Source organism: Mixia osmundae, assembly GCF_000708205.1.
Source record: "Mixia osmundae IAM 14324 unplaced genomic scaffold scaffold_1, whole genome shotgun sequence".
Lineage (NCBI taxonomy): Eukaryota > Fungi > Basidiomycota > Mixiomycetes > Mixiales > Mixiaceae > Mixia > Mixia osmundae.
The window spans coordinates 2,149,137-2,166,734 of NW_014575563.1; the positions used below are offsets into that span (position 1 = coordinate 2,149,137).

At 55.8% G+C, this 17,598-nt stretch overlaps 6 protein-coding genes across 6 annotated transcripts; 3 read left to right on the plus strand and 3 right to left on the minus strand.

Annotated features, from left to right (window-relative positions):
• The first annotated feature begins 40 nt into the window (after positions 1–40).
• On the plus strand, positions 41–5,997 carry L969DRAFT_57790 (uncharacterized protein). The gene is made up of 5 exons (XM_014715942.1): positions 41–1,222; positions 1,275–4,289; positions 4,337–5,161; positions 5,209–5,321; positions 5,373–5,997. The coding sequence occupies exons 1-5, from the start codon at positions 100–102 to the stop codon at positions 5,505–5,507; spliced, it is 5,211 nt and encodes a 1,736-aa protein (XP_014571428.1). The 5' UTR covers positions 41–99; the 3' UTR covers positions 5,508–5,997.
• L969DRAFT_84749 (uncharacterized protein) lies at positions 5,497–10,347 on the minus strand. The gene is made up of 6 exons (XM_014715943.1): positions 9,257–10,347; positions 7,762–9,208; positions 6,361–7,712; positions 6,249–6,315; positions 5,918–6,197; positions 5,497–5,869 (listed from the first exon to the last, which is right to left on the minus strand). Exons 1-6 carry the CDS (start codon positions 9,952–9,954, stop codon positions 5,544–5,546), a joined length of 4,170 nt encoding a protein of 1,389 aa, XP_014571429.1. The 5' UTR covers positions 9,955–10,347; the 3' UTR covers positions 5,497–5,543.
• A 46-nt stretch (positions 10,348–10,393) lies between these two features.
• L969DRAFT_84751 (uncharacterized protein) lies at positions 10,394–12,286 on the minus strand. The gene is made up of 6 exons (XM_014715944.1): positions 12,001–12,286; positions 11,715–11,943; positions 11,324–11,662; positions 10,936–11,275; positions 10,601–10,883; positions 10,394–10,550 (listed from the first exon to the last, which is right to left on the minus strand). The coding sequence occupies exons 1-6, from the start codon at positions 12,190–12,192 to the stop codon at positions 10,530–10,532; spliced, it is 1,404 nt and encodes a 467-aa protein (XP_014571430.1). The 5' UTR covers positions 12,193–12,286; the 3' UTR covers positions 10,394–10,529.
• Positions 12,287–12,341: 55 nt separating this feature from the next.
• L969DRAFT_84752 (uncharacterized protein) lies at positions 12,342–15,276 on the plus strand. Its single transcript, XM_014715945.1, has 8 exons — positions 12,342–12,919; positions 12,970–13,260; positions 13,312–13,715; positions 13,769–14,053; positions 14,104–14,433; positions 14,486–14,509; positions 14,560–14,659; positions 14,709–15,276. The coding sequence occupies exons 1-8, from the start codon at positions 12,780–12,782 to the stop codon at positions 14,902–14,904; spliced, it is 1,770 nt and encodes a 589-aa protein (XP_014571431.1). The 5' UTR covers positions 12,342–12,779; the 3' UTR covers positions 14,905–15,276.
• L969DRAFT_21721 (uncharacterized protein) lies at positions 15,055–16,064 on the minus strand (the record flags this gene model as incomplete). Its single annotated transcript, XM_014714965.1, has 2 exons — positions 15,497–16,064; positions 15,055–15,448 (listed from the first exon to the last, which is right to left on the minus strand). The coding sequence occupies exons 1-2, from the start codon at positions 16,036–16,038 to the stop codon at positions 15,055–15,057; spliced, it is 936 nt and encodes a 311-aa protein (XP_014570451.1). The 5' UTR covers positions 16,039–16,064.
• Positions 16,065–16,135: 71 nt separating this feature from the next.
• Positions 16,136–17,493, plus strand: L969DRAFT_92283 (uncharacterized protein; the record flags this gene model as incomplete). Its single annotated transcript, XM_014715946.1, has 2 exons — positions 16,136–16,912; positions 16,966–17,493. The coding sequence occupies 2 exons, from the start codon at positions 16,136–16,138 to the stop codon at positions 17,491–17,493; spliced, it is 1,305 nt and encodes a 434-aa protein (XP_014571432.1).
• Between the last annotated feature and the right edge of the window lie 105 nt (positions 17,494–17,598).

The following is a 17,598-nucleotide window of genomic DNA, read 5'->3' on the forward strand; positions in this document are numbered from 1 at the left end:
CTACTCGTCACGAGGGGAAGGAACGCGATCCGGTCGCGTGCTCGCCGCTTTCTGGCTCGTGATCCGTCGTCGGCGGCCAGACTGGCCCCTTAACCCTCTATGAGCCAGTCCTACGACGATGAGGACATCATACCCCCCTCACCTGGCAACGCGAGAGAATGGCTCGAGTTCTTGGCCCAGCAGCAAGACCGGCCAACGCGAATGCATCCAATCGCCTCTTCAGAGACTTTCTGTCACGGACACTCGCCCTTGCCGCTCACACATGGGTATGGCAGTGCAGGGGAAGCTACACCGTACGATGACTGTCTCCTTGCTCGGACTACGCAGCAGTCGAGAAGAAGTGCCTCTCAAGCCAGCACGATCGCCTCCAGCTCCAAGATGACTTTGGACGACGAGCTGCCTGCTGGTGTCCTCGACTCCCCAATCGCTGCTGATAGGGAGACTTTGTCACAGCCGCTGCCTTCCATCGCTCCGCTCACACAGGAAGAGCTCGAGATTGCAGGAGTAGTCCGATACGATATAGCTGCAGTCCTTTCGGACACGCCGCAACGGTCAAGCTCGCGATGTTCTGCTGGCCCGCGCTCAGGCAGAGGGACTCCCGTTGGCGACCAAGAGATTCCGCCAGCCTCTTCGCCTCTCACGCCAGTGTCTGCTCTGAGCCCGATTACAAGTCCAAGGAGGAGCACTCCGAGGCGGGCAGGAATGGATGACGATCATACCGTCATGCTCGATCAGGCTGCAGCGTTACTCGTGCACCAACAGGAGGAGGAGCGCGGTCCTTATGCACATGCTCTCCGCAAACGCACAGCCATGCAAAAGAATCCATATTCGCTCGAGCAACTCAAATACAAGGCCAGCCTGAAACGATACAACTGGAGTGATGCTGTCGTTACTCTGCCCCGGATACGTGATGTACTCCCTGAAGGCGCCTCAATACCAGACTCGACGCAGGATCAGACGGTTCGTACTCGTGTCGCGCCCGAGCTGCAGGACTTCATCGTCCGCGAGAGCCAAGAATCTGTCGTCATCACGCCGGAAATGCAGGCGCAGCGAAAAGCCGCGCTCGTACGTCGACGCGAAGCTCGTGCTTGGCGCAAGGCAGAAGCCAAACGGAAACAAGAGGCACTTCGCAAGGCAGCCGAAGACGCGGGCGGTCTCATTACTTCGGACAGCGATGACGATTGCGGCCTCGCAGCACCTGTGCTCGCTAGACGCAAGCCGCGTACGCGTCCTCATCATGTAGAACCCCTTCGTCCTGCTGATGCTGAGAGCAGCGCAAGCTCGAGCAAGCACACAGCCAGCCAGGAAGAGGCCAAGGCCGAGACCTGTTCTGCGAACTGAGCAAGAAGCACCGTCCACTGAGCCACTACTGAATGGAGTATCATCGCCACATGTGCCGAGCCCGGCTCGCCCAGCGATCGTCCCTTTGTCGAGCGATCATGAGTCGGATGACGAAGCTACTCACGCAGAGCGCCGGCTCCAGCGCAGACAGACCTCGCCACAATCGGCGGTCAGCTTGTCAGACTCCGATCTAGAGGCAAAAGAAGTGAACATGCGGGTCGGCGGCAGAGCGTCACGATTTGAGCTCAAAGGCAGCAAGGGCAGAGCGCTTCGCGGTATGATGCCCGCTACTTTCTTCAGATCAGCTCAGAACGACCTCAAGCGGATGGCCGATGAGCGACGACAGAAACATGCTCACCTTTCCACGAATCACGATCTCGACGGTGCCGACGGCCTGCAGCGGGCTGTGATCATCAGGAAACGCAAACCTGCCCAGGGAGCACGGCCTATCATATTAGACGGCGCGGCCTTCACGGACGATTCTGACAGTGACGAACGACCACCACGAGCGCTATCAACCGATAGTGGCAGCAGTAACGACGAGCGATTCGCCGAACAAGATGACATGGCCTGGATCACCCGATTTGCCCAAGGTAGACCTGAGCCAAGGCAAGCGCCGCCCCAATCCAGCCGCAAACGAAAGCGTCATAGACCTCGTCAGTATCATCATCGTTCCCCTCTCGCTGCGCGCGACATCAATCTTGACACAAGCCCGAGGCAGCCCAATAGAGCGACTGTGCGTAAAGTCATCCGGCACGATCACAAGCGACCGCCATTGCGTCTCGATACCCAAGAGAGTCTGTTCGGACATTTCTCAATTCGTCCGCGGTCTGCAAAGACACGCAGGCAGCGTGGATCCGCACACCGCGAGCGGCAGTCCCCTGCGGATTTCGACGGAGCCGAGGCTCATGATGACCACCGGCTGGAAACATCGCTTCCGTCGGTCACCCCACGAACCAGCAATGGCTTGCTGGAGCTTGACACGCTTCATAACAATACGCCAGCGCGGCCATTAGACGAGTCACCTTCTCAGGACTGGCTCAGCGTGACCGGGTTCACATATGATTTCGGGCTCGAGCGCATATCAGCGCACTGCGCCTTTTCGGCGAGCACATATCTCGGTAAAGGCTCGCTGCAGGAGGTGCTCGACGCCTCGCAAAGTATCGGTATGCGTCATCTGTTCGCGTTCGATACGTTCTTCGACATATCGATGGACAGTCGCGCATTGCTGAGCGCATTGCCAGCTATGTTCGATGCAGTCTTTGACCGTGTACAACTGGCGAGTGCAATCAATGGCATGTCTTCGAATGACTGTGCGATAGCGGCTTCTAGCATCCTCGACGTACTGCATTTCTTCGGCCTCGCCATTGGATCTCATACCAGTGTAAGCTATCGGCACATCGCCCTGATCGATGCAGTCCTGGGCAGCCTCGAGCATCTTGAAGAGCGGCAAAGTCTTCTGCCCGAATCCACGCCGCAGCTTGTCCAGCTGCTTGCCGGCCTCGAGTGGGCAACGATCGATTTCAGCTTGCAGGCCGTGCGCGCACTGACGGATCTGCAATCCCAAGACGGTGTTCTATTGCTCGCTAGGCTGGAAGCAACAGTCACCAATGCGCTATCGCGTTTGCTGCGACAGCTTTTTGGTATCGGCCTTACAAAGCTGGCTGCGTTCGTCAAAGGTTTGCACCAGATGGAGGCAAACAGCAAGACATCGCTCGAAGACTACACGACGCAGCTTTGGATTTGTTTGATCAATTTTGCGCTCGATGCACCACCCAGCACTCGTCAACTGTGCGATCCGCAGAAGTTCTGGCTCATGGTCGAGGACGAACTGGAATGGCATCTGGCAGAATCGAGTATGCAGCAAGATACGCTCGCGGCGCGCATCGCGGCTAATGAAGCTCGTGCTTGCACTGCTATGTTACTCTGCGCATTATCGCAATTTGACAGGTGGGGCATGTCAGACTCTCCGCCGCGCCTGCCAGCGCGCTGGGCCGCCATCAATGTGGCCTTCACAAGCATCGACATCAAAGATCTCGAGACAAGCTCGTCAATGCTCAGCCATTCAGCCTTATCCCGACGCGATGGCTACATATGGACGCTCTGCGCACGATGCCTGATCTGCTCAGAGCGCTGGGGCTGGTCTATGGAGATGCAGACGGGCATTATCCAACAAGTCTACGATATGCTCAACGCTCGCAAGCTTGCACCACTGGCGACTGATCGAGGACACGATCTGCCAGTGCTTGTGCAGAGCCTACCCTGCAAATCAGTGCCTGGACTTGATCCTGATCGCGACTCTGCCTTGCACATATTACTCAAGCTGCTACTAAAGACAGCAGAGGATCTTGAGGTGCTCTCGCCGTCTCGGAAGGCGAAGACTCTTACACCATTGCTCATGCGTATTTCGCCCATGAGGACGATCAGCTCAGCATCGACGACGGACCAACTCAACCATAAACAGCTCTCAATGCTTGTCAATCATTACTGTCTCTTCTTGACCATCATGAGCCTCAAGCTTGGTAGCCCAAACAGCCACCTAAGACGCTTTTGGGCCGTCTCTGCGTTCCCTAAAGCCGATCAGGCGGCGCGCAAGCTTCAGCTGCGCGCAATTCTCTTACTTGCTGGCACCTTCCATCGTATGACACTCTCACTCGAACCTATACTCGCCGTTGTTTTTGCCAATATGCGTACCCTACTTCATGAGCACGAGACGGCCTCAAGAGATTTCGAAAACTTGCACCGTGATCTGATTAGCACCGACAGATTTGCAACTGGCAAGCTCGGTAACGATGAAGCTCGCCTCTACGCAAAGCTATCGACGCGATCAGCCGATGCTGCGAGGATGTTTGCTATCGTGCAACACCTGATTGGATCAATACTGCAAATCGCCTGCAACTCATCGGGCCAAGATGCAGCCTATCCTCCCGAAGCTTTATTTGACGAATGTAAGCAACCCTGCTAGAGGTGGGTCTGTTCTGATGGTCTTCGGCAGGCTGGACATCCTCGCCCCTGAACAGGCCAGCGCTCGTCTTTCATCGCTCTGCGGGCCCTGTCATCATTGGCGCGCTACAAAGCGTTCTTGATCTCCGACGCGCCGCAATCTGCAAGCAACTTTCCCAGGCTGAACGCAGCCAGGACGAATATGGCTCTCTTGACATAGATTTCGATGATCCAGCTCTTGCTGAATTGCTCGGTGCGCCCGGCTCACAGCGCGCTCCGATGCCAAGCCAGGAGACAGCAGCACAGCGCTTGCACACACAAGACAACAGACTGATAGAGTTTGCCACTCGAATGATCTTGCCCGGTCTGGCGTCGAACGTGGTAAACTTTGTTCCCCAATCGAGACACTGGTCGGCCGAAACTGTGATGACTGTCTTCAACGATGACCATGTGGCGCGAGCTCATCTCGAGGCGCTCGTCAAGTGCTGGGTTGGATACTGTCACCTCGCTGTGGCACACAATTCTCGACAGTGGTCAGACTATGTCCGGCCTGGTCCTCATTCGCTGCATCGTATCGTTCAGCAGAGCCATCGTCGGGAAGTTGCAGTGCTTTTCATCAACGAGATGGTATGTCTGGAGCCAGTCACATTACAACACTTTGGCAACGAGATCATCCTTGCTTGGCTGCAAGCAATATCTCGGCCGACGCTCACGCAGGCCCATCGCAATCTCACGAGAATGATCTTTGGGCGTCTGCGCATGCACGCCCTTCTCCTCGATGCAGTGCCTGCTGCTGAGGGCGAAAGCTCAAGCGAGCGCGAAGACATGGACATGCTTGCCGATAATCTCGAATACGCTCGTGTACCTCTTCTATCAGGTTTGCGTCCATACTTTACCAGATCCTTCGCTGAGCTCTGAACTTAGGCATCTTCAAGAACATCAACAGGGAGCTTACAGAAGGACGTCCGAGTGTGCCTGCCGGTCAGCTCTTCGCTTGCATGCACGGTCTGTTGCAGTCGATGAATGACTATCGCAAGGTGCGCCAGCCTCACGAATGAGATCATGCCTTACTTATGCCATCGTCGCAGGACCTAAAGACGACGGTTAGTACAGAACGGCAGGCCAATTACGAGCTTTTTTGTCGCGCGGTGATTGGCCTGCTCCAGGAACGCATTCCAAGCGTGGACGAGCACAGCGTCTCTTCGCTCAAGTTGTTCGTCTAAGGCATAATATTGGCACAACAGTCGTTGATTTCACGTCTACGGTTCACAAGCTAGCGATCGTTTTGCGAGGGTTTTGCGGTCGACCGCAGTGACAGTTAGGCAGCGCCTGAATAGCTGCGCTTCAGGATCGAAGGGATAAAGAGCGGCGAGCTCCTGTGCAAGGAGGGTCTGCTGGATCAAATTGGCTTGCTGACGCGCCTTTTGAACATTCAGCAATGGCGAGAGAGTCAGAGAAGCCGCGACATCTGAGCAGCCAGGAGGTAATGGCTCGACCGATGGAGCTATCATGGCGTCTGGAGCTGTGCACCGCGTCACAGTGTTCTCTTGCTCAGCGAGAGAGGCAAGATCGCGCAAAGCCACGCCTAGCCCGTAAAAATCAGCATCAGCTGACACATGCCTAGGCAACGCACCCATGAAGGGTATGCAAGCTGTGCTCGGACTCCGTAAAGCGCTCTTCAAGGATTGCTTCGTCATCGCTGCCGGTTGCGAGGACCTCAAGAGCTCGCCGTGCTTAAGGCGAAGGAGGCGAAAGTCATGCGATGACGATGCCAGGATCTTGAGGTTGTTGAAGAGCTTAGTTTCCCAGCCTGGTAATCTGTGCCACGTCCTGCGCAGGCGAATGACAGGATCTGTCTGCAGTCCGTGTATGATCTGCGTCATCGTCTGCAGATTTGATAACTGGTACGATTTCTGCGCCTTGAATGTGAGCACGCGGCGACAGATTTCGGTAAAGCAACTTACCCATGCCAGTCTGATCAATTTGGACAGGACGGCTGTTCTGCTCTCGAGATTGACGACATTTGTGACCCTACATCAGGTGTCAGTGCCAGAAGCAGCTAGCAAGCAGACCTACTCGGATGCTGTCCAGTTGGCAATTAGATTGAATCGCGCTATGATGGCAGCAACCGCGCTGTCTTGTATATTGCCCTGGGCTTTCGCCCGTGCACGTTCTTTGAGGTAACTCGCCCAGTCCAAGACACGAGGAGTGGCACTCTTCCAGTCACCTCCGAGCAGATCTTGATACGTGACGGCTTGTAGTAAGTCGGCCTCGATGAGCGCGAATTGCTCAGCGAGGACAGAAGTCTTGCAAGCGAGTATGTGGAGCCGCGCAATAGTCCTACGCTGTTGAAAGGGTGCGTCGAGCCGAGGAATAATGCTCTGACTGGGCAGATCGACTGAGGCGGATCTGGACTGGCTTGATGTGAGACTCTGCGATGAAGGCGTTGCGGGAGTCGCGTCGGTAACACTTGCGCGTCGAGGCGTAAAGCCAATTGCGCTGTCGGCTCGGTTGGGGTCTGCATCAGACGTAATGTCGTCACCTTGCGGCGTACCTTCCACAGTCTCGTCGTACTCGTCGTCGTCGTCGTCATCGCCATCGTCATCAGAGCTGGGCATGGCAGCACCGCGAGCCTGTGCATTAGGCAACAGGGCATCTTGAGACTTTTGCATTTGTGCTTCCACGCGCAAAGCTTTCTGCTCTTGTGCAGAAGGGTCTATGTCGCCCTCAAGTCGCCGCAGAGCTGCCTGCACGTCTCCTTCTTCTTCCTCGTCGGAATCCCATAGGCCTTCGGAAACAAAATTGGGAATTATTGGGGCTTGTGGCTTTGGCAATCCTTGCGAGCTGTCCGCTTTGCTGCTGATGCTAGCATCGTCTGCGCTTTCGGACCTGCTCGTCGCTATATCCTGCTCAAAAGCTGCGTCGAGTCGCCGAAGCTTTAAGCCTTGCATGCCTGGCTTGCGACGTACTTTTGACTCTTCCAAGATAGCGGAATCAATGTCTGAATCGTCGGACAGGTCTAGATCATCTAGTTGCACAATCCTGCTGTCAGTCTGCCGAGTCGTCTTCCATCGCGAGGCGGCAAAAAGGCCTGGCAATTCTACGCTGCCTCGCGTTTCAACGTTGTTGCTTCCTACCGACTCTGGGGCACCGCAGATCTCGTTGGGTCTATCGTTGTCGGAGGAGAAGCGCTCACTCTCCGAAGTAGCGGGCGTGTTATGCTCGCTAAAAGATTTACCCTTGTCTGACGAGCTCCAGCGCACTTCTACCGCTGTCGATGCGAGCCTGCTTTGGTTGGGCAAGTCTGACGGACGAAAGATGTCTGTGTAGCTATTCGTTGATTGCGAGTCGACGCTCGGCCTGCTGAGCGGCGACGTCTGAGTAGACGAGGCCTGGTCTACTTCAATACCGATAAGAGTGACATACGGCTGTATTTGGAAGCATCAGCAACGCTACAGCCGAGGATGAACCGCCTACTATTCGACCAGCATTGATAGTCGGTTGCTCGGAAATCATGTCGAAGTCTAGATCTGCCGAGGCCTCTTCTTCGAGCGTGGACAAGTCCGGAGCATTGTTCGATGCTTTTGCTGAGCCAGCAGAGGATGCAGAGCGCATCCCGGCCGCATCTATACTATACTGCAAGCCGGCAAAGGCTTCGCGCAGACGTCTTATGATTTTCTTGAGGTTCTTGATCAGACTATGGTCTTTCGCAGATTCTCGGATCTTCGGATTTTGCGCAATGTCGTTGATCCAGGCTGCTAAAGTTAGGCGTAAATATCGGTTCGGCAGATAGTCCTCGCGGAAATAGTTGAGCAGCCAGAAGCGAAGCGCAACGAAGGTGCGAATACGAACGATAGTGTGAGCGCTGGAGTCATGCTCGTGTAGCAATGTACAATCGAAGCGAGCGAGCAACATATCCAGACACGTCTCTGGGGTGGAAAATTGGCGATAAGTAAGGAAGAACGTAGCGAGCGTGTCGGGATGAGACCTGCTAGTCACCTCTGCGATCCATCGTTCGATAGTTGCAGCTGCGAGCAAACTTGTGTCACTAGTCATCATAGCGACTCTGTCGCGCGTTCGATGATTCGAACGTGCTTGAGCATAGAGGGCAAGCATGGCGCTCCAGCGTCGCGAGGGCGCAATAGCTGCCGCCTCTTCGCTCGAGATGCGAGTATCGTTCTCTTGATTGAGGGCGTAGACCGCGAAGCGTCCGTCTTCCGCCCATATGCGCGCAGGACCCGAAGGATCAGCTGCGCCAAGGTCCGAGAAGAGGCGAAAAGCCTGATAAGTGGACTCGGATACACCTGCAGGAGCATCTGGATCTGCCTTGGCGGTGCGCATTGAGTCTGACGAAACCGCCGGCTTGACTTGATGACAGGCAGCCAACGGATTATGGGGCCCGTCCGGTTCAGTCGCTGTCGCTTGTACATCCGATTGCTGCCAGCCTAGCAGTGCACCGAAGACATCGCACGTAGTCGTATCACTGCGTCGACGGTGCAACCTATAAGCAGGCGTGAGCATGCCGGTAGCAGGGGCATATGCTTCATCGATAGGCTGTGGCGAGCCTGGCTCTGAAGCGTCAGCATGTTGGCATGGCCTAAAGTAGCCGGCAGCATCCGGCATGATGCGCGGCACTGTCCTAAATTGTGTGCTGCCGGTAGATTCGTCGCTCGCGCGCTCGCGGCCAACCTTGTCGCGCGAAGCTTGACCACGAAGGCCTGGAATGGATCTATAGATGCGTAGTGGCTTGCGCAGAGCTGCAGCTGCCGCGAGACCGTTGCTCGTCCGTCTAGGACGGACGTATGGCTCAGAGGAGTGGCCAAGTATCGAGCGCGTCGTCTCGCTGCCTTTAAGGAAAGTGTCTGGACGAAGTGGAGATACATCGCCAGGGAGTGCGGTCACGCTTGTCGGTGGGGATCGAGGTCTACGCTCAAGGTTAGCGTATGTTGTCTGGCAATATCAAGATGTGTACCTGATGCGATAGACGGGTCTGCCGCCGTCGATGCTGCGGACAGAGACGATGTACGAAGCGCCGCTGTCGAGGACCTCCCTCGACGCATTGGAAGCATTGAGCTCTGGGGTAGATGGCTGCGGAGGCGAGACTGGTCGTGAAGGGTGCTGGGCGGTGTCGATGTGCGAATTGTAGTAAGCTGCGAGCGCTTTTGCCGCAGCCAGACTGGTAGTCTCTACAAAGTCGACAGACTGACTTGAACTCTCCGGTGACATGGCCACAGATGAAGCGTTAGTATCGAGCGCGCGAGAGGGCTTGCTTCTGACGGATAAGCTTGACGGTAAACGAGTTGTAGACAAAGAGTTGAGTATGGCCGTCATGCTTGTATGTCGGGAAGAACTGGGTCGATCGCTACTTGGCTGAGGATGCTCCCCAGCCGAGTACAGATCTATGTCTGCTCTAGGCGCAGCTTTCGCGATATGCTTGTTGGACAGCGAGACCGACAGGCTCCTGAAGACCCTGGGACGGCTGCTCTGAGTTGAAGAAGAACCTTCGCGATTGACAGCCTTAGCTGATGAGTCTTTGAGCGTCGTGCTGTCTCTGCTGAGCCTTTCAGGGCTTCGAGACAGGAGGCGCTGGCTGGATGGCGATGACGCGCTAGGAGCTGAGCCTGTGCTGCTCGCCGTGGTATTCATTGGCGCAGACACGCTTGAAGTCATTTTGGTCTGATCGGCCAGCCTGCGACGACCGGCTCAGCTCTGGGTGTCGATGAAGTTTTGAAGCCGTCGCTGCACGCTAGCTTTACGCGGGCATTTGAGATGCGCACGGTCTCCTGAGGCCTGCTCAGGCCCGTCTCTATTCTTATGCTGGAGCGAGGGCGCGACAGTGGCTCATGCGATGCAGGTCATCGTCAGGCTGCGCCTTGTGAGCTGTCGATGTCGTCCAGTAGGTCGCGCGACGAAATGACCAAGCGTCTCGAGGCTGCTAACGGACAGCACTTGGGCTATGATGCCTCGGCACCGTACAAAAGTCTGTGGGGGCGCCTATCGCTTGCAGCCTGAAGCCTCTGAGGTTCTTTGGGTACCGTTCAAGCACTCGAGCAAGGAGGTGAATGATACGCGAATTGATCGAGCCACGAGCGGACGAGACACGCGATATGATCGACGATGATACATTGAACAACGCAGACTCGTGAGGGAAGAACTGCGATAGATAAGCTTTCCCCTGTGTCATGCTCTTGGGTATCTTTTCTCGCGGCGGAGTTCATCTAGACGTGTTCGGACCAGTGGGCTGTTCAGGCTTTGCCGCCAAAGATCTGCAGCCAGGAGTCAGACGCGAAGGCTGTGAGGACAAGAAGAAGCTCACGGGATGTTCATAGAGATGGATGAAACCGCGGACCGGTCCGAAGATACCGATTGCTTTGAGATCTTCGAAGAAGCCTGCGCGAATGAAAGGCATGCAGAAGAGTGGCGCCGATGACCAGACGAGAGCATTGGTCACGATGATCGCAACGGGTGAGGGGATCATGTTGTTTGCTGACGGGAAAGTGCGACTGAAGTAAGTATAGACGACGGTGGCGACGCCGTGGACGAGGAAGAAAGTGACGTTCTCGCCTGTTGCGCCACCAAAGGCAAGCGCATTCATATATCTGTATGCAGTCAGAGCTGTGCTAAGCATGCAAGACAGAGGGATGAGCTCACTCGTGGAACAGGCCAGAGGCGAGGAAAGTGATGATGGCCATGAAAGCTTTCTTTGCGAACGAGGAGCGCTTCTTCGCTGCCTTGGCTTCCTTTTGCTCAGAGCGCTTCTTCTCCACCGCTTGACGCTTAGCAGCTTGCATCTTGTCCATACCAGCTTCGTCTGCGCTCGCCTCGGTCTCTGACAGCATGTCGCGGTGGTGTCGGATCGCTTTGCCGTTCTTGCCCGATCCATTGGCAGCTCCGTTGGCAGGCTTCTTGGAAATTGCAGTGCCGCCTTGTTTCTGAGCTTGCTTGAAGTGGAAGATCACACGATGCAGCGCAACCTTGATGGCCAGATTCCCTGCGCTAAGCAGTCAGTCCGTGTGCAATACATTCTCATCTGACTGACATCGGCCCCAGAAGTCACGAATGTTCGTGGCGCCAAGAGGGTTGTGGAACATCTCGTGTTGCTCGACGCCCCAGATGAGACCTTGCAGTCTGAGGATGCCTTCGATGAGGAAGCCGAGCGTGCCGAGAACGCAGAGGCCTAGGATAGAGTTGTAACCGATAAACGCAAATTTGCTGTCAACTTGGGCCATGATCTCGGGAGGAGGCGCTGCATAGAGCAGGATGTTGACCATGAGGAACTTGAGACCGCAGCCGCCGAGCGCCTTGAGGTTCTCCCATCGCGGATTGGGTGACAGGTTCTCTTCTCGCGGGAATGTAAAGATGGTGGTATAAAATTTGCCTGCCCTCCTCTCATCAGCGCCCGTCATGGACAGCTCGAGGTCAGCGCTGACGGAAAGACCAGCTTTCGAGCTCCTTTGGGTTTCTGAGCAGGAAGACTTCGACGATATGGAGCGAGCCGAGGAAGCCGTAAGCGGGCATGCCGAAATCGATGACGCCGAGGCCCGTCTTGCCGTAGAAGAGCGGCCAGAGGAGGACTGATCCTACGCCGACAGCGCAGACAAACTGTCTAGAGAGCGCATTGGGTGTAGCGCGCTGGCTGTACATGAAAGCGACGAGGATCTGGACATTGGCTCGGTCAGGTCATGCATCCACTCAAAAGATGAACAGCCGGCGTACGGATAGAAAGATCTGCTGGTGTAAGGCAGCCGTGAAGAAGTTGCCCCATGGCGCAGGTCGAGGCGTGTAGAGCGTGATCTTGAAGCCAAGTTTCTTGGCTCCGACCAGCATGGGATCATGTGTGCGCTGCACCGTCAAGTTGTTGACGGAGCTCTTGATGACCGAGGTGTAGTAGTCGAGCGAGTAGGCCATCTTGTCCGGCTCGCTCCTCAGCAGGTCCTGTCAGAAAGACGGTGAGCGGCAAGGCAAAGGCGGAGAATTAAGTTACGTCAGTCAGACGAATTTGCCGCAAAGTCGAAGAAACCCCGCGCTGATCGGCAAACGCGGCTGCCCGTTTTGGTTGCAAGACATTTTGGACTGAAGCCTGGCACAGCTGCTAGCTTTGTTAGGGCGCCTGCCACACAGACACAGGACAGCAGGAAGGGAAGCCGACAGTCTCACGCTGCTCAGGTAGTCTATCGCTAAGGCCAGTCTACCTGGCTTGGCGCAGCATCTGTCCGGGGGTGCTGTCTAGATTCTGTATCTCGCTGGTTGCCGCTCGACTGGGGTTTGCCGATCTACTCCTCACGGGCCACCAAAACCACGTCGACCTCTCGTGCGCCGACTCACGAGCGAAGCCTATCTATCGATTGCCATTGTCTCTCTTCAAGCCTGCGCCTGCTTGTGAATCGTCGTCTTCGAAGCCTGCTCGCCTGACCATCTATCATCCCATTGAGCGGATCCAAAAGACTTTATTGCTAGCGATTTGAACATCCCAAAACGCTCGATTCCCATTCACAATGGCAGACGGAGGTTATATCGACTATGCCAAGCATGCTTCCCAGGCATCACAAGACTCATCCCGGCTGGAGTACCTCGCAGACTCGAATCATCTAGACCAGGAGGCTGCATCAACACGGTCACGCAGTTCGGCTGCCTCGTGGGTCTCCACAGGCCTCTACGGAGGCACGAGCTGAGCATCACAAGCAGATCTGATCGCAGACCGAGAGAGAAGAGAGGAACTGCAGGCGCATCAAAACTGAGCCGATCATCTGTCGCGAGCGATGGCGGCTCGGACGTGTCCTCTGCTCTGTCGCCCTATCCAGAGGACAAGAAGGTCAGACCACCTCCGACAGTGTCCGACAGGTCGTCTGTCATGTCCGGCACGGGCACGGGCACAGGCACACAAAGCGAATATACTGGCACGGGCACCAGCTTCACCGGGACGAGGACCGGCACTTCCTTCACTGGCGCTTCCCGCCGCACATTCGGCGGTCCAGAGTGCGTTCCTGTCCGCGGTGGTATCGCTGGGCTAATGCATAGCTTCTCCAGAGAGGCAGAGAGGCGAGAGCGAGGACTGCAGTACGTCGACAATGGCGTCAATTTCTTGAACGACCACGATCCTCCGACTTATGATGGCTACAATGGCTTCTGGCGGATCATCCTTGAAATGAAGCAGGCCTTGTCTTTCCTCATCACCGCACAATCGTTCGCCGTCATGGCTTTCATCGCCTATCCAGCCTATATCACTTCCCTTCTCTCACCATACCATGTCCGTCCGCCTTACGGCAAGCGAGACAAGTCTTGGGAGAACCGTATTCCTGGCGAACGCTTCTCGGCTCGTGCAGAGTACTACGCAGAATTTTGGGGCTACAACTATGAGTATCACGATGTCGAGACCGAGGATGGCTTCATCCTCAAGGTCGTCCGGCTCACCTCGAAGAAGCATCGTCGCAGTGCGTAGTATGTTGCAATCTCCAGTGATGCGCTGACACCGGCTCGGCTACAGCTGGTCACCCCGTCTTGCTGCAGCACGGTATCTTGTCAAACGGCGCCACGTTCGTAGTCAACGAAGAGCGCTCGCTTGCTTTCTGGCTCATGGAGCGCGGTTACGATGTCTGGCTAGGCAACATTCGCACGAATTACAAGATGCCACACAAGAACATTCCTCGCTGGCATCCCAAGTACTGGGCCTGGGCCGTCAAGGAGATTGGCATATACGATTGCACGGCAACCGTCGAGTATATTTATCAGCGAACACGCTCTAAAGTGGCGTACGTCGGTCATTCCCAAGGTTCGTGCTCTGCCTTTGAGTTACTCGACACAGCTAATGACCGGATGCAGGTACCGGGTCGATGTTCCTCGCGCTGTCAAAGGGTATGCGCCCGGAACTCGGGCGGAAAATGTCTTGCTTCTGCGCGCTCGGTCCGTCGGTCTACGTCGGTCCTGTCTTGCAAACGTTCCCCTTCTCGCTCATGCGCAAGTTCACTAATCGCCAAGTGTGGTCGCTCATTTTCGGCGTGCGCGAGTTCATTCCCATCATTGGCTTGCTTCAAGAGTATTTGCCATCTTGGCTCTTCGGACATCTCGCCTTCCCAGTCTTTTACTTCCTCTTCGGCTTCCATGATCACAATTGGGTGCCGCGTCAGATTCCTAAGTTCTTCCGAACAGTCGGTCAGTGCATTCACCATCGAGCGTCTACGTTGCTGACGTTTGTTTTCTGCAGGCGTTCCGAACCCCAGCGAATTGCGTAGGTCTCTCATCGGAGAAGCATGGGTCGAGCTAATAAAAGAGGCGCAGTGTACTTCTATATGGCCAATCAGAGCTATACAGGCTGCATCTTCGACCAACAAAGCCCCGAGCCCTGGTTCCCGCCGACAATCCCGCCTGTTGCCATCTGGTGCGTCTCCCGCACTCATTGTGCATGGTCGCGCTGACTCCCAGCGTAGGTGGGGTGATATCGATACGCTCGTGTCTGGCAAGCCGCTGCTAGATCGTATCAAAGCAAGCGAGCCAGACGTCAACCTGGTCTACGAGTGCATGCTGCCGAATTACGAGCATCTGGACATGCTGTGGTCCGTCAACGCGCCTCAGGATTGCTATGCCGGGATCAGAGAGGTCATCGAGATGACTCGATACTCATAATGCGGGTCTTTCGTTCGCTCGAGTGTGACACACATTTGCGCACACATCGCATCTGTGCTATTTTGACTTATTGTACACGGTTCGCTCTGCTTGCACATGCATAATCTGTAGCTTGAAGATCGCAAGTCGACAAGAGCGTATATGGACAGCCTATAGATCCAGTACTGGACCGGCAGGCACGATGGGACGATCAGTCTGAGTGTCCCAGCCTCCTTTGGCGGCAGCCATGGTATAGCCGACCTTGATCTGATCAAAGTGGGTGGCAGATCTGAATTCGTGTTGCGCATACAACCGCTTGAACCATGCCTGAAGGGCGGGATAGTCTGAAACCTTGCGCAAATTACAGCGAAAAGCATAGTGATAGGATATATCGAATCTCGCAATCGTGGGATAGAGCCGTACGTCGGCCTCTGTGAGCTCGGAACCGAGCAGGTATTGCCTGCCGTCGGAAGAGAGCAAGGCTTCAAGTCGATCGAGCGCGCGAAAGAGGGTACGGACGTGCTCATCGTAGACTGCCTGACTGGCAGCAAAGCCAGTCTTGTAGCTGCGCGGGCATCAGACTGAGGCGCGGGCCAGGTGTATCTCGACTTACACGCCGTTGTTGATGTCGTTGTAGATCCATTCGTTGAGGGCGTCGATGTCGGATCTCATGGCAAGCGGATACAGGTCCAGCTTGCTGTCCGCACTGGGGAAAGTGTAAAGCATCCTGATGATCTCTGATGACTCATTGCTGACGATACGTTTAGTCTGCTTGTCAAGTAAGACAGGCACAGTGTAGCGGAGGTCGTAGCTTGGTTCGACGGAGTGGTAGACGTCTCTGATGAGGTGATGACCCCAGATGGGATCTCGTTCATCCGCGCCGTCCTTGCCGTCCCAGTACCAGCCATCCGGAGAGAGGATGGGCGCGAGATAGGTGATGTCAACGTGATCCTGGAGCTTGAGCAAGTTGCGAACGAGGATGGTCCGGTTGGCCCAGGGGCATCCTGTGTTGACGTAGAGCAAGTATCTGCCCGAGTCAGGCTTGAAGACCGGATGATCAGCCGAGATGGTGTCCCGGAAGAAGGCGTTCTGACGTCGGAACTGGCCGTCCTTGTCTGCCTGTGTGTAGATGCGGGCCTCCTTGGCGGATGTCATCGCAGCTGCTCGGCCTGACTGGCGCCCTCGTCCAGCTTGGCAGGCAATGTCAATCGCGTCGAATGACATCGTGCTCGGCCTCAGGTCGCCGTGGCTCATGGGCTTGCTCAGCTTGCGACGCCCGATCATAGAGTGCTACTACTGTGGTACGCCGGCAGGACAGCTGACGGCGGCTTCACAGACGGCTTCCTTCGTCTGCAACTCGTGCCAGGCACCCAATAAGCTCTTTCGCGGCAAGCCAGTCGACACCGACCCGGCCTGGTACGATGCCGTTCTCAATGAAGCTGCCTTTGCGCACAGGGCTTCACCCGCGAGCACAAGTCTGCAGACGCAGCCAAGCACCGGCTTGTTCTGCAGAGAATGCCTGTCGCATCAAGCGTTGCACTTGCATCTCCTGTCAAGCTATGTCCCTGCCGACTGTACGCCTGCGGAGGAAGCACGGCTACTTGATCAGCTAGACGATTACAAAGTCTCCCTGTCGAGGCGATACCCCCTCGTCTGCGGGTCTTGCCTGCCTGCAGTGCAAGACTTGCTCGACAAGCGAGACTACAAAGTCAAAGCAGCATCACTAGGCGCACGGCTTTCCCAATCTCGTCTGCCAAGGGCTCGAGAGCCTGCGCTCAGAAGCACGGCATACGATCCGTCGACAGTGGTGCACACACTCTGCCAGATGCTGGCGCTAGCAGGATTTGCCGTGCTTGCTTTCGATCCTGAGATCATCGCGCGGTTGTCAGCCTTGGAGCGGAACGCCCCGATCGCCTCGCTGCTATGTACGACCATCAGCTGCTTCTTCTGGGATCCCGAGTACGCCCGTCTACAGATGTTCCGCGCAAAAGGCATACACTTTGTCAGACTCAGCCCTACAACGCTGCTCGTATGCGTCCTCAAGGTTTCTCGGTCTGAATGGAAGCTGAGCATGCCGGACAGACAATGCGATGGCTCCAAGTCGTCATGCATCTATGTCTCGCTGGGCTAGTAGCTCGGCTCGGAGCAATAGACCACCTGTCAGGCGTGCATACTCGCTTGCTTGCCAATCTCGGCATGATGCTGACGTTTTGCTTGACGACGTTCGAGAGATATCTCGCTCCGCGCGCGATCAGACCAGTGCGTATGCGGTTCAGTGTCGGCCATAGTTCGCTTGCTGCCCCAGAGCGCCGGGAGCCAAGACCTGCAGCGAGAGACTTGCCTGCTGACACGCCAAGACCGCAAGCCATATTTGGCGAGTCGTCAATGCTGCCGTCTGCTGCAGAGAGCTTGGCTCATGATGTTGTCATGGAATCTGCCGATCCGATACAAGCCAGGGAGCAATCTGAACTCATTCTCGCCCAGCAGACGTTCTTCCCTCCCGCTCGCTCGACCGGCCTCGAAGATCTGCTTGGCGACCAGCTCCGCATCAGAGAGCCACATCCCGTCGACGTAAACTCAACTTGGCTCTCTTGGCTCAAAAAGTCGTGATACAAATCGACGCGTCGCGTGGATTATCAAAATAACGCGCTAAGCTCTGTGAGTCCGGCTGCCGAGCGCCGAATTAGCAGCTCTCTGTCACCCACTCGCAAGAGA